This window comes from Coturnix japonica, chromosome 4 (genome assembly GCF_001577835.2).
Source record: "Coturnix japonica isolate 7356 chromosome 4, Coturnix japonica 2.1, whole genome shotgun sequence".
NCBI classification, from domain to species: domain Eukaryota; kingdom Metazoa; phylum Chordata; class Aves; order Galliformes; family Phasianidae; genus Coturnix; species Coturnix japonica.
Window position 1 is genome coordinate 11,300,357 of NC_029519.1, and position 15,415 is coordinate 11,315,771.

Consider the following 15,415-nt stretch of genomic DNA (forward strand, 5'->3'; position numbering starts at 1 on the left):
GCTTTGCTCAGCTCCAAGCCCAACTTAAAGCCAGCAGATTGTACCAGCAGACCTCACAAACACGCTGTCAGCGCCGTAAGAAGCGTTTCAGAGCACGTGGAGGTAGCACAGAGGGTGGGTTCCAAGGGGAGGGAGCCCCAAACACTTGCTGCCCACTGCAGAAGGCAGAGCCGAGGAGGTGAGCAGGTTCCTGCCCTGGCTTTCATTTGGCATGGAGGGAGAAAGCACGCCCAGGGAGAAGGAGCGTGGTGCTTTCCCCCTGCAAAGCACTTTCTCCAGCAGCCCACTGGCGTTTCACAGGTAAGACAGCTGAGTGATGTATTTCTAGGTAGCACACAAGTGTGGTTATAACCAAGAGAATGCGTTATTGCACCGTGCCACTACACTGGTAGTGGCTGGGAGTGATGCCTCCTGTCATATGCAGAAACACGCCAGCACACGCATCAAGTTACTGTGTGTAACTGCAGCCCAAGAGCTACATTTCCAGGAACAACACTGCCTTCCTGCTCTTTCCTATCTGTCCTGTGGGTGTCTGTATGGGTGAGTTTGCAGGCACACAGCGTGACCAAATCTTCAGCCCACACATACGAGAAAAAAACAGGCAGAGAAGGGAATAAAAAACCACAAAAGGCACACAGCATTGCTCTGGGGGAGAGGGAGAGGGAGAGAGAGAGAATATGAGGCAAAGCTGCAAGCACAAAGGTTTCTGCCAGTCCAGACCGTGAGCAGGTTCAGGAGCAGGGGCACCCTGATCTCAACATCACAGCTGCATATTTGCCTACTGCTTCAGCAAACCCCAAACCAAGCTTTTTGCTCTTGCTTACATTTCTGCTTGCAGTGAAGACGCCACGGGTGCTGTGATGGCATTTCCTTGTCCAAATGAAGCAGCTTCTCTTGTAGTGTATCACCGAAGTCACACAGGTGGTGTGGCACAGCGCTGGTCCCAAAGCATACTGCTGGAGAAAGCAGACCCATAATGCAATTTCGTGTATAAAACCTGCCTTTGAGGAACATTCCTTCTACCCAGACCACCATCTTTGCAAAATACATTTCTATATATCAAGTCCAAAATGTTGTTTACCAGAACTTTGTACCCCTCTCTGAGTTTTTCTATGTGAGCTGAGGGGAAGAGGAGGTGGAAGGGTCAGGGAACCCATATGCATTGTCCAGTATGTGTAATGTCCCAGAAAGGGGAGCAAAGGGGAAGAAACCCAATTGCCCTTCAGCAGCCACAAACCATCTGCATGCCCCTTGTCCTGGTGGTGGCCAGAGAGATGCATACTCCATGGCTCTGAATACCTCTGCAGCCCATAGCTGTTAGCCAACATACATTTAACTTAGTGACACCATTCATTTGTTATAGGTTTGTCCAGACAGCCCGTGTTCAGCCTTGTGACCACGAACTTTGGCTGCATAAAATCTAATGATAATAACAAAGAAACACAGTTTAAAGCTTGTTTGTCTTAAGAGCTGCTATGTTTGTTGGGCTTTATTTCTGGATAGAATCCCAAACTGATCCTTCAAGGTAGTGACAGGGGCACACAGGCTCCTTGATTCAGAAAATCATGTGCATGCCTATGGTCACCACTTTGCACCAAAGTTTTATTTTAGATATATCAAAGTACAGATTTGACTCTCAGGATGAATGGCACTCAGTAGGGAAATGACCCTAAAATGAAAGTCTGCGTTGATTCTTCCTGTTCTGAAGGTATATGATGTTAAACATCATTACCAAGTGGCACGGTTGAGGTCAAGTTTTGCAAAGCACGTGGCAGCTTTGTGTGCTGTTGGTCTTTGTGGGCAGCATCAGGCCCTGACTGCTTTGGAGTGTAACACAATGAGTAAAGCACTCAGGCTGATGCGTCTGTGACATGACAGGAATGTTGCACAAAGAGCTCTGAACGTCAAAGCCTTCTCTGTTTTATCCATGTGTATATATCCATGGCATTACGGCTGAGCTTTTCCCTTTTTAAGGCACTGGCCTTTCAATCTGACTGATGGCACCAGGATTACAGACCCCAATCTAGCCCAAAAAGGACATTTTCTTCTTTTTCTGTCACTAAGAAGCAGCAGCAGGTTTGGCACTAAGAAGAGAAGTGGGTCAGAGTCCTCCAAAGCATGTAATGCACCATCTGTGCCGGGTTATTAAGGAACACAGTGGACTTGCATGTTGCTGTGGGTGCAGGGGGAGTAACTGGCATTTTTGAGTATGTTTCCAAGCACTGCCATGCAACACCTCACCAGTGAGGAAGGACTTAGCTGCTAACCACTAATATAGTTTCCACCAGACTGCAGGTACCAACAGTATTTGCCTAGACCTCTTACCTTTGCTAAAGAAAAGCAATACATGGTATTTCTTAAATGCTTTTAATGTTCACGACGTTTTCTTTCCAGCTCTCAAGGCAAAATGCATCCTGGAGAAGACGTGCGGTTTCTTGTTTCAGAGCTCCAGCAGTTTGTTACCTCTGGTGGATGTGACAGGGTCACTTTGGTCAGCTCTTCCCATGGGCTGGGTCATGCAGCAGCAATAGCTCAGAAATCTTCTCCTGGTCCAAGAGCCCTGAGGGCCCATTTCCATTTGCTCCCTGCAGCTCCTGTGCTGTCTGTGCAGCAGCCAAAGCCCATCTAGGTGCAGGAATGGTGTTTGAGGGGCATCACCAAGAGCTTTCCTCTTCCTTTAGGGCTGAGCACAACAGCAACAGGAAAAAAATGTGCAGAAACTCTGTTTTTTGTTTTCTAATTTTCATTCTGGTGATACATATAGAAGCTAATCCCTTGCAGAAATGGTTCCCTCATAAAGAAAACATTACAGCCTGAAGAAGCACTCTGGACTGTAGCTGCCACCAGCATCTACCTCAGCTGCTCCTGCCCACCAGCCAGGAAGAGCTGGTTACAGATATAGTGTAGAGATGTGGGCTGTATATATACAGGTCTTCATACTTGTGCTCTTTCTTGCCCTGTTGCTATAACAGCAGATAGCAACCGTCTGGCTTTTATACTCATTGCACAGATGGGAGGGACAAGATGCACATTTTTACTAGTGGTTTGTTTATTTATTTTAAGAATAAACCATGGGATGAAATGCTTTTTTATAAGTAACATGAATTTGGGCTCCAAGAGGCTCCACCATATCCTGTCTGAACCTGCTTCCATCTAGGGAGGCAGCAGAAGGATGTGCCAGGAGTGAACTTAAGGGGAGGACTGCTGTTCTCTTCTTATCATCTGGAGAAGCAATAAGACAACGTATTTGCATATTTGCTTCTGGTTTTAATCTCACTGTGGAGATTTTCTCCACAAATACTCTCTGTATGTGTGTATTCTTATTTGGGCCTTTGCCAGGTTCATGGGAAACAAAGCAGGTGAGCTTGTACCCACAGCACAGTTTGTGCTGGGTGTCGATGCCAAACAATTAACAGCACTGACCTATGCCAACAGGGCCCACACTCCTCACACGTGTATCATCCAGAGGGGATTCCCTCCAACTGCATAACTGTGTCAAACAACAAAAACTCCTCATTCATGACTATTTTCTCACTTGGCACAAACTGGAACAGTGCTGGTGTTTCACAGATGTTAACAGAAAGCAGTGTTTGATCCAAGAGCTCACAGCTGGATTGGTCCAGGCTGGAAATGCTTAGAAACTGCCTAGCTCAGCCACTTAAGACTACCTCTTCCACCTAAAGGTATCAGCTTTTAATGCAGGTTTTACAGAGGCTGGGTTGATGCTGTAACATATTCATTGCATAACACTGCAGGATTCTGCAAAGAGCTTCAGGTTTGAACATAAAAGTCATTTACCAAAGTGTAAGTCGCTGCTGTCATCTCAGGAAGTCCTTTGTCACTGGCTATTTCTTTATCTCAGGAGAGAGCTGTCCTTTTTGGATGAACGAGCTGAGCAGACCCTTGCTGAGCTGCAGTGCCCTGGTCATTTACTATCAGCTCAATGCTGGCAGGCCTGGGCATTTGATAGCTTTCCCACCATCAGTCACTCTTGTGAAGGTTTTTGTGAGTCAAGGATATATTAACACATCTTAAAGTAGAATTGCTTTCTACGTATTTGTGCTGTCATGATAACTCTTGTTTCCTGTTTGCAAGCTGGACAAATGCAAAAGGGTACTATTTGCTCAATATTAATCCCCAGCACCCAGACCAGTGCTTTTGCTGTGTCAAAAAGATGAGCAGTCTTATGGCACACCTTGGTCCGCATCCAGTTCTCAGCTGAGATCAAGGCGTGCACTTTTATACAACCTCACAGCCAAGGGCCAGACGAGATAATTGCCTTAACGGTGGAATTGCAAACATTGCTATCACTTGCTGCCTTCCCCCACTAAACACACATCATTTGTATTTTGCAGTTTATGTTTCAGTTTGGCCAAAGCCAAGGGCTGTTGTGCAAGTGCCCGTGGCCAGCAGCAGGGAGCCTCTGAGCTCCCTTAGGATGCCCAAGGGACATAAAAGCATCTGGCAACCACCAAGGGTGCTTACTCCCAGGACAGAAGCTCTGGTGGGTGGGTGCTGACCAGAGGGTTGGGGTTGTCACTCTCTTGTTTGATGGAGGTGAGCAGCCCCTACCTTAGCAGAACCTGTAACAATAAGCTGTTTTTCTGAGGGAAGATGTGACCGATGCACTGATTTCCTCAAAGTTTCAATCCCCCACAGATACAGGGCAGCAAGAGAGGAGCCCCTGGCCAGCCCTGCTGCTGCGGTGGTTTCATGCTATACAAAAGAAGTCCAGAATGTTGGGACCAGGAAAAGAAAATAGAAGCAAATACAATCATTACACGTAGCTGGTGGTGAGAGCCAAGATGGGAGATGCAGTCTCCAGCTGGGCTCCCAGGATGGTTTGTGCCTGTTCTCTAAGGACCACGAGGGCACAGGCACAGGCTCCCTGCAGAGCCACCCAGTCTCACTGAATTGCTGCTTGGAGGCTTCACTGTTCACCAGTGGTGGTAAAGGTGACTGCAAAGGTGACACTAAAGGGACTTTGGCATGCCAGGTACGTATCCCACCTGCCCCAGCCTGGATCCAGGCTGTGGTGCTCACAGCCTGCACATCAGGTGTGGGCAGGGTGGCCATGGGGGAGGGCCAGAGGAAATGAATGGAGGAAACCAAGGGTTTTTTATATCTGCAGAGAAGGGGCTGAGTAACAGCATGTGGCTGCCCACTGCAGGCAGTGCCGGCTGTGCGTGCTGCCAGCCGTCTGGGGAGGTGAGCACTCAGCCAAATCACTCAAGGATGTGTCATGCTGTTGTTATCCATGTTGCTAGCGCAGTCACACTGGCTTTATTCTTACTGTCTGGATGTACCATTAAACAAGTTTGATTTTGTTGCCTGATTGCAGATGAATGGTTTCAGCCTCACACATAATTTAGTGCTAACCAGGGGCTTCACTCATGGCATCTCTGGACAGGGAGAAGCGAGCTGTTTGTTGTCGGCAAATACAGTGACATTTAATGGCAGAGTGAGTGGCAGCAACACTTACCTGGCTGGCAAGGGAAACACATAACAGCACTGTTAAAGCTCGTTGCCTTTTTTCCATCCACTTCTTGCACCTCGAGCACACCAACCCCTCTGATTTACCAACACCTGGGGAGCCGACCTGTGTGAGCTTCAGTAGCAGGGACTGTTCATGTCATCTCCTGGATGGAGGAAAGGAAAGCAGAACACATATTCAAGAGGCAGAACCCACTAAAGCCCGTGGTCACCATTCAAGTGAGCCCCAAACAAACCTAGTTTCAGCCAGAGATGGGAAGCACAGCTAATGGGGATGTTTTAGTTAGGGAATAATAGGTCCTGAAAAGCCAGGCAGCCCCAGCAGGGAAAAACATGCTGTTTTTTGCCCTGATGCTGTAATTCTTTTGGCTTTTGGGGAGAAGTCAGTAACACAGAGACATGTAGACAGTTGGAGGCCATATTTATCTTGCACCAAACACAAAAAGCTTTTGCTGGAAGAGAAAGGCAGATACAAACTGCTGTAGAAATGCCAGTTTGAAGTCCACTCCCCTGGGTAGTAATTCCTCTGCTATTCCCAGGCTGGGAGCAGAGAAATTCAGAGTGGAGAACAGAAAAAGGGCATTGCCTTCAACAACAGTCATTTATACCTGCATAAAACAAGCACAAGCTGTTGGTAACAGCAGGATTTGTTACTTGGATCTGCTAACTAGTGCGGCCACTGCCAGGTGTGCAAAGAGTCTGCAAACCAAGAGAAATACTGCAGCGGGCTATCTTCATGCCAATGGAAGCAGATGGTTTCAATAAATAACCATGTTTCTGCACTGTTTCAACCCAAACATCATGGCAGAAACCCTCCAAGTGAAACTAAGCACGAAAAGCAGCCAGCAGAGCTGATCTCAGGTGCTGTCCCAGTTTGGCCCAGCAGAGCACTGAAAGCAAAGCAGGCAGACTGCAGGCTGAGTGGACTGTAAAAAGACTTCAGCAAATGAAGGTGGCATTAATGACACAGTAATGCTTACCTAAGTAAAATGTATATATTTTAAAAAAATTGTTCTCCGTGACTTACAGCTGCTACTAACTCAAAGCTGTTCTTATGGTGTTTCTATTTGGCTCCTGGAAACAGCACTGACACAACTGAATGAATGACCAGAAGACTGTGATGGGTGGGGGGTGAATCAGAGGACACACTTGCACAGGTATCAGTGGGAGCAGTTTCAGCACAATATAAAAGAAAAGGTCGAGGGCTTACAAAACAAACAAAGCTGCTACTGATCTAAGGGAATCCTGTGCTGAGAGCACTGCCTGCTGTAGCAATCACTGATGCACAATGACCTGCACAGGCAGAACCTTCTCTTTATGCCTATTTTGCACTTGCCTCCTGCCACCTTGCTGGATTCTCCTTAGGACCACACTGAATAGCCCTGCTGAATGTTTGTGGCACCACCATCCCACTCTGAAAGAGCCATCAGCACTTCCAGCCCAATGGGCCCAGTGAGCCTGGCACAAAGCTGGCCCCAAGCAGCACCCAAGGCACCCAGCTCTGCCAACCACCTCAACAGTGCCCAAGGGAACAGCATGGAGCAGAGTACGAGGGTGTGAGGAAAAGGTTCTCCACCAGAGGGTGGTGGGCATGGAACAGACTGCCCAGGGGGCAGCAGGCACAGCACCAACACAGGCCAGTCAGCCCTTCCTGCTGCCACCCATCCAATCAGTTTCAGATTTACATATCAAATACTTCTCCCTTTCTTCCTCCCCTTCCTCTCTCTTGTTTTCCTTTTCTCTTTTTGTATTCAACTCATTGACTTCTCACTTCCAAGCCACACACTGTTAGGCTGCTAGCACTCCTGCACATTTTATCTCCTGCCTATCTCTCACTGTAGCCGTTTCCATCAAGCAGTTCCAGGCAGGCACAGATGTGTTATGAGTGCTGTACATTAGAGGTGAGACCTGCTATTGCCAATCATGGGATGAGGCACCATTTCCAGGAGCAATGAGTGCAGCAGTCCCAGTGGTACAGAGGCACTGACACACGTGGCACATTGCAAGAGACACGTGTAAGCTCTTAAGCATAAGAATAAAAACTGATCTCTGGTGTTGTGCGTGACTGGCACTGGGCAGTCAGTTATGAGCTTGGATAATAGAAATGACAGCAGTGGGGATAAGAAAACCAACAAAATAACACAAACTATTACAGAAATGAGATAATAAGTGGGATGTCCCTCAGGGCAACCGTTTAATGGAAGGAACAAGCCTGAGCAAACAAACCTTGCAAGAGCTTCTGAGGGCCAGCCAGGAACAAGCCCCAGGCCCCAGCCCATCTCCCCTCATTCCCCAGGCTGCAGCAAGGAGTTCAGCAACCTTCTTCCCCACATTACTCCTACGCCATGAATGCAGAAAAATCCCAAGGGGAGGGGAGGAGAAGTTAACTGCTAGCAGTAGCACGCAGGCAGCCCTGGGGAGCCAGGATGGAGGGATGCACTGCCCATAATAACACCACATGCCTCACTGGTACCTGCACACGCTGCACTGCCCTTGAGAAAGGTCCTGGAGGTGTATTTCCAGCCACACTGGAACTACAAATACACACTCTGCTGAAGTTGAACTGAACTAAACCTGGCAGTGGCAGCAAAGGAAAGGCCTAATCCCACACACCCTATTTCTGCCCTGAATTAGTCAAGCAGACAGCAAGGCATCCAGACATGATCTCTGCAGTTTTGTACACATTATAACCTCTGCTTTCAGTTGTTTGACTCTCCTGCACAAACCACCTCAGTACTAAGTCTCCTCTCTGGTCTTGCTGCAGATTTCTCTCTTCCCCTCCAGCAGGCTCTCAGCAGCCTTGCTCAGCAAACCTTCCCAAGTGCAAGCCTCTACCAGCCCTGGTAAGCCACGCTGAGATATGGAGGGACAGATCCAGTATCACCTCTTATTGCTGAGCCTGAAAAAGTGAGGAATGGGCAGGGAACAATCACACTGGGCTTGTGCAGGTGAACAGCTATTGGGACTGTGCACCTGCTGCTGCCATCCTTCTTTCACCAGAGTCAGTCAGGATTTTCCTGTTGGATTTCAGCCCTTTTTAGGGAAACAAAACTGTCCAGTCCAGGCACCACATGTATTCCTAGACAGCTTTACTACTTGTTGAAAGAAAACTAGCCTGCATGAAATGCTCCAGAAAGAATATGGTTGCTTAGGCAGCAGCACGGCTGCCTGGGAAGGCTGATATCTCAAATGTGCTTTATTGAGCTAAAAATAAGTTTATTAAAGGGAAACAAAGTCTACATCCAATATAGACATGAGAAAGATAATGGCAAAGTAATGAACCAACAGAAGAGAGTCCATTTTCCCAGACTGTATGCTGGAAACACAGAAGGGATAAAACTGCTGCTGAGAAACACTGGGTTTTCAGAAACTGAGTGCAAACCTTTACATTAACACTCCAATTAAGAGAAATGATTGCATCATACAAGCCTTTTTTAATGACTGTACTAAATTCTTACACCATAAGTCCCAGTGCATGAGGTTGATCCTCCAGCCTGCACTGCAGCAAAGCCATCTTGCACCACCCTGCAAGGCATGCCTAAAATTAGTCACGTTGGCTGGGTAAGGTTGCACAATCTAGCCACATATTCATGGCCTCAATGGATGATGCTTAACACTGCCCAAAATTCTTCAGCTCCCACTCAAAAATAAAGCTGTTTTGGAGACTAGAACTTGGCAGGGAACAAGTGAAACTCCAAAATAGTACAGCAAGTGCTAGCTAAATGATTTAATTAGCTTGTGTTAATGAAAAGCAAGCTTTTAGTAGTCTCTCCTCCAGACCCTTGTCTTGCCAAAAGTAACACATTTTCAGATGTCTGAACTCTCCCTAAATGCCAGATATTTGGAGGCTTTGCAGCAGCAGTAACAACCAGTCGGTAGTTCACAGCTTTACCTGCCTACCTCAGCGCAGGTTGTTCTCCAGCACCATTCACAGTCAGAAGGGACCACTGAGAATCACAGAGTCCAATCCTTCTGCTGGAGCAGGTTCCTTACAGCAGTTCACACAGCAAGGCATCCAGATCGGCCTTCACTACCGCCAGAGAAGGAGACTTCACCACCTCCCTGCACAGCCTGTCCCAGCACTCCATCACCCACACAGTAAAGAAGTTTTCTCATGTTTGTATAAATATTTTTAAGATTAATTTGGGACACAAATGAATATTTCTGTTGATAATAATAAAAGCCCCACACAACTCCAAGCCAACTCTCCTCCGTAGGTATCATTTAGATAGTGGAAATGCTCATTGGCTGTCAGAGCCTTGCCTACTCATCCAGCCCTATTTCCATCAGAAGTAAGGAAGAGCATTTCACTTCCCACATAGTAACTTATTTTTAATTTAGTTTATTTTATTTTAAATCCAAGCCTTAATTTAAGCCTCCACTTAAAATAAAATGAGAGAAAAAAACGTTTTCTTCCATACTGAGCAATTTGCATTCCTTCCCTTCCCCTCCTCCCTGAGCATCATTCTACTTTCCATGTTTGGTTTTCAATTTTAGAGAGAAAGGAGGGGAAGAAGGGTTCTTCAGTCCCCAGAGTGACAGCAGCTTTGGTTTACAATGTCCAGGCAACAATGCCAAGAAAACAGTGCCAAACCATTACAGTGGGTTAATCACGCCTGTTTGCTTCACTGCTTCCCAACTATACACCCCGTGTTCAAACAAACACCTGGAAAATGTTCTCAAGAGACACACTGATGCCAGAAGTGCACCCGCATCGTAGCCAGAGCTCCTTGAAATCAATACAAAAAATAAATACTGTTGGAAGTGTTTTTGAAAGGATACAGTTTGTATGACAACAACTCCATTTGATTTCTAAGACCCAGTTCTCTCCCTGGCATTCATCTATGACAACAGATAGATGAGGTTATTTTAACAACAAAAATACATTCTCCAAGTTTGCCTGCTCTCTGTTGTTCTGTTCCGATTGCTCCTTAGGTGTTTGTCATTAATAGGAAAAAAGATTGCCTCTTTCTTCTTCACAGAGCACTGGAAGCGCACAGAGATTGTATTTTTGATGCATACCAAGTTCAGCAGAACAGGAAAATATTCGATTCTCGCTTTTAGGCAACTTGTGCTGTATCGATATGTTCATTCATTTGTGCAGCCTTATCTTCCATATTTATGTTTTGTACTTGCATTTCACAGCGAGCAAAGAGAGACAGCTCTAAGTGGCTGCACACAAATTCTGTGAAATCAATTAATATGTCAATGAATTGCAGACTTCCCATTGCACAGCTCTTGATAATGACAAACGGTTGAGCTGGAGAATAAGGAGATTCATCTTGTTATCGCTGTAAGGTTTGCTGATGGTTTTTATGCTGTTATCCCAGGAAATTAGCATTAAGCAATGGTGAGGAGAGACAAAGGGAACGTTTACCTGGTGTATGAGATGCTTGGAAAAATCCAGGGAGAGGGAGTTCCAGATGGGAACCAATATACCAAAGCCTTTCTGGGAAAAGGAGGAGCTGAGAAGCAGCAGGGAAGGAAGCACTGGCTTAAGAGAGAGGCAGGACAACTGCCCAGCACCCTCTTGATGCATCACTGTCTAATTGTTGAATTCTACACTAAATCAGAGGTGAGAATGGAGCGAGCAAAGTACAGCAAGGAATAAGGAATTCCTGCTCCAAATCCAGCTCGTTTGACTACCCAGCTTTTTAATGACAAGGCTGCCAAATACTTAGTGAATCATATTTCCCTTCACTTTCCACTTCACTCTACAGCTTCCCCCATGCATTTCCCTGCTAGAGGTGAGTGGCACTGCCAGGAAAGCAGACAGCGACAGAAGGATGCTGCTTAGTGATTCTTAGACATCCTTCAAGGGATTCTTTTTTTTTTTGTTGGGTGTTTTTTTTGTTTCTTTTTTCTGACTCCTGATATTTCAGACATAAAATAAATACATAACATTTTGATGCTGGAGGGCAGCACTGTTGTTGACCTCTATAATGAGCAGACAACACTCACAGCAGTAACAGGATATACTTTGCCCATCACAGCGTCAGGGATCAGAGCACACCCAGGCTAAGGGGCATAGCAACTGCCTTCTCCATCCAGGCTTCCCCCTGCTCCCCTATCATTTCAGCTCTACATTCAGAAGGAGCCAGGAGCTGCTGTGAGAAGAGGAAGAGCAGAGATGGGGAAGAGGGTGCTGAGAGTGGTACTGAGCAGTGCTTCATTTCTTTATCTATTGATTAAGACACTTCTAATTTCTGTTATGGTTCTTTTAAGAGGTTGGGAAGCTGGGGAGGAATCCTACGTTATTCTTAGGATCCCAGGCTGAAAAGTTAAATTTCTAAAGTTTACATATCAAGAATATTGACAAAAAAAAAAAAAAGAACTCCAGTATTTTACGACAAAAATAAAGAATGAAAAGGTCACAGTTTTCAATATCTCCTTATTTTGCGATACAAAAGATCACTGGGAACCAGCAGGAAGCTTCCCTGACTGTGCTACAACCACTGCCACCTGCAGTTATGCCGAAAGCAGAGTGCCAAAGCACCCAAGCAGTCAGCAGCCAAGGGGAGATGAGGGCTGGAGGTCTCTCCGCCCAGCGGGCTCCTGGTGTGACAGTCTCTGCCTGGGGAGGGGGGAGCTCCCCCAGCTATTTTGATCACGGCACAGATGGAGGGGGACAGGTTGTACTTTCTAAGGAAGTGCAGCTCAGCAATGAGAGGAAGGGTGGGAGCCTGCCTTACAAAGCAGGGAGCTGCTCCTGAGCTGGGTAAACAAGGGGAAGGAGCAAGGCACGGTCCTTTATTTTAGCAGAGAAATAGAATTAACCTTTCCTACCATTCACCAGAATGACCTTTCCAGGAAAGCTCACACCTAACTGCTCACCGTGTCTTACAGGTGCTCAGTATTCAGAGATTCGGCACTGGCCTGCTTTGCTAAATATTACAGAAAATAAAAACAAAATAGTGGACAGTCCCTTAATGATTTAGAAACAAAGCATCCACAGTGCAATAGATAGAACTAACCAAGGGGTACACAGGGCTCCCTGGGAACAGGTTGCAAGGACACTTATGAAAACTTTTGCTTTTATTCTTTGCATCACATATGAAATGCATCCTACAGGTATGGAAGTTTGTTGTGCTAGATGCTATCTGTGCTTCCATACAGGTAATAAGGGGATGAGAGCAGGCCACTGAGCCACTTGTGTGTGTACAAAGATCCCTGTTCCACCTGTACAAAAAATGCTTCTCAAGAAAAAGAAGCAGAGGAAAGGCAGAATGGCTTCTGGGCTTTCACTACAGATACCTCCAACCTTAGCAGGGTGAGTTCGGCTTTTTAAGGTTGAAATCTCCCCCTAGAAAAGTCTGGATCTGTCTTCACTGTCCAGAATTCATAAGCTCTTTTTCCATAGTTTCCTCCCAGCTACATGGACACTGCTACTTTTATCTTCAAGGCTCTTAATAAAAACAACTCCGCTTCAAGGCTGCACAGTGGTGTATCCATCTGAGCTTTTATTATCTCACAGTCTCTTGAGGCTCATTAAGGTCTGAACTAGCTGACCATCCACAGCCCTAATTAGTACTTCAGCTCTCTGGGAAGCAGCCAGGGCTTTTTTAACCATTGCTCCTCACCTGTGGCATCAGCTCCCATCTATGATTTGGAGCATGCAATCAGCAATAGCTTTGAAACTAACAGAGATAGGCCCTTAGAGTTTTGCACAGCTTTCAATTACTAACATCAGTGGCTAACCCTGGAAAGTGCACTCTGAGGATGCTTTGCAGGACACCATGGAAATGTAACTTGGTTTTGTTTTGTAAGACTGTTCTGCTGAAGAACTAGGGAGGCTGGTAGGTACAAACACCCAGCACAGTGCTTTAAGATGGACAGGGGAAAAAGAGCAAAGTTTGTGACTCAAGGGTATAGACATGTACAGCTTTCAGTCCTAGCAGATCTGATGGAAGGTCTTTGGTCTGTCACTTCTTGTACGCTTGGTGAGAAACACAACTCCACTGCTGCTACTGGGGTGAGACAGATCTGCACTGAAACACAGCTCCTGAGAAGAAATGGTTGATTGCTTTAACAGTTGAGGTTAGAAATATTAAAGAAAAAAGGAAGAACTTCAGCATTGAATATGGGAAAAGTTTGGTCTACTCTAGATGGCAATCTCAGATACAGCTCCAGCTGCATCAGGGCCTGAAGGTGATGATTTTAAGGGCAGGGGAAAAATATCTCATCCTTGGATAAGACTGAGTTCCTGCTCCAGCAATTTGTGGGAGAGCCTTTTAAAAATCCACTGCTGTGGATTTCAGCCTCTCTAAAAGAATAAGACCAAGCAACTCTAGGAAAAATGTCCTGCACCACCTATCAAAGCTTAAAACTCTGAGCCTAGAAAGAAAAATGGGGGCAATAACTCAATGATTCAGTGTGCTTTGGGATCCCAAAATAGCTGGTCCTGCACCAAAATTCCCAAAATATCAACGTTTTTCAACTGGAATTTCTGGGCAACCATGAAAGCTCTGATCTCTGCACTGTACAGGATAACTGGGAGGACAGGAGCCCAACAAATAAGATGACAATGTGTATTTGTGTTATCAGTGCTTGTTGTTGCTCCAAGGCTCCCACAGTTCTACAGAAAACCATTTAGTGCAGCTTGAACAAAGTGAGCAGGCTGGCAATGCCATGACCTCTAGAAGCAGCAGTAGCCATGCATGCTCTAGATGTGCTCAGGGGATAAGCCCAGTCATTGAAAATAGCTGCCATAGCAACAGTAGAACTTTGACCAAAACCACAATGTTTAACTCGGGAACTGAGCTGCATCCCTTGTGCTAACCTGAAGGCAAATAGGGGTCTCATTAGGAGCTGAGAAAGGGGAACCACAGGATCAAACAGTGACACTAACTGTAGGGCCATCTATGTGCATAGCTGGTACCATTCACACTGGTACCATTCACACTGCCCACAGCATCTACAGTATCCTGTAGACTGCTGACAGGTCTGTCAGGCATACTTCCCACCAGAGCTCATCAAAAGGTAACCATGAACAACAGGCCCAGGTTACATTGCATTTATTAACATGGATACAAATGTCTTCAGCATCACTGACATCACTACTGCAGGCAGTGATATCACGGCATACTTAGCAGCCACCCAATGGCACAGATCAGCTTTGTTTGCTAACTTAGTCCAGATGAAGTTAAGTGCTCAGGTGCATCTTTCTGTACTGAGTCCTCAACAACTGTCAACAGGACGCGTAGCCCCTCTATTCAAACATTCTCCCATTCCACACATTCCCCAGAGCTCTGTAATCAGAAGTGATCCAGTTTCATAACTGCACAGGAATGCAGCTGAGAGCTCATGACTATCACTGCTATGGCAAAGCATCTCACTGAGCACTACGCCTGCACTAGCAGACTGTTGGGAAAGAACAGATTCCACACGCCCTTCCCAAATTTGAGAGAAGCCCTGCTGCAAATCCTATTCCAAGAGAAACAACGCTGGCCCAAGCTCTCTCCCCAGCCCCAATCTCCTTGTTATGGCTTTGTCACACCAGGATGACAGCACAGCAAACTTTAAAGAAATCTGGCACAACTCTGGTGCTGTTTACCAATCCAAGACTATGTTCAGCTCTTCAGGATTCTGAAAGTGCTTTTCTTCTATACCAGAAACAAGTGTGAGTAGAGAGCTTGCTATAGCAGCATTGAGAAGTGTTGGGAGATTATCTGGGTACAGAATATGCTTGCCTCGGATCACAGTGAAGTAAGCCATACAAAGCAAATGCAGACTTCCTCCCGTCAATAGAGCTCAGACAGCAGGTAGATCTTTAGAGGTCATGTTAATATGTCTTAAAAACAGAACACTAACTTGGTGTTCTGTACAATGCACATCTAAGGAATCCTGGATTACCCAAATAGAAAACAAGATCATTTTGCTATGCATCTTCTGGCACCCAGACATCAGGGCAGACTTACCTGTA

At 46.1% G+C, this 15,415-nt stretch overlaps 1 protein-coding gene and 1 long non-coding RNA gene across 4 annotated transcripts in view; one reads left to right on the forward strand and one right to left on the reverse strand.

Annotated features, from left to right (window-relative positions):
- Window positions 1-5,340, forward strand: part of ARHGEF9 (Cdc42 guanine nucleotide exchange factor 9) — a 173,633-nt gene extending 168,293 nt beyond the window's left edge. Inside the window, exon 13 of the mRNA XM_032444345.1 lies at window positions 4,660-5,340. Within this exon, the coding sequence (XP_032300236.1) occupies window positions 4,660-4,787 (128 nt within the window). The 3' untranslated portion in view covers window positions 4,788-5,340. The remainder of the gene's footprint in view (window positions 1-4,659) is intronic.
- The window catches only part of LOC107312793, a 220,231-nt gene continuing 205,644 nt past the window's right edge, over window positions 829-15,415 (reverse strand). For 2 of the 3 annotated variants that reach the window (XR_001554624.2, XR_004307001.1), the window contains exons 6-7: window positions 5,483-5,639; window positions 829-956 (exon numbers count right to left, since the gene is read on the reverse strand). This is a non-coding gene — a long non-coding RNA (uncharacterized LOC107312793). The remainder of the gene's footprint in view (window positions 957-5,482; window positions 5,640-15,415) is intronic. The other variant, XR_004307002.1, reaches the window with a different exon arrangement.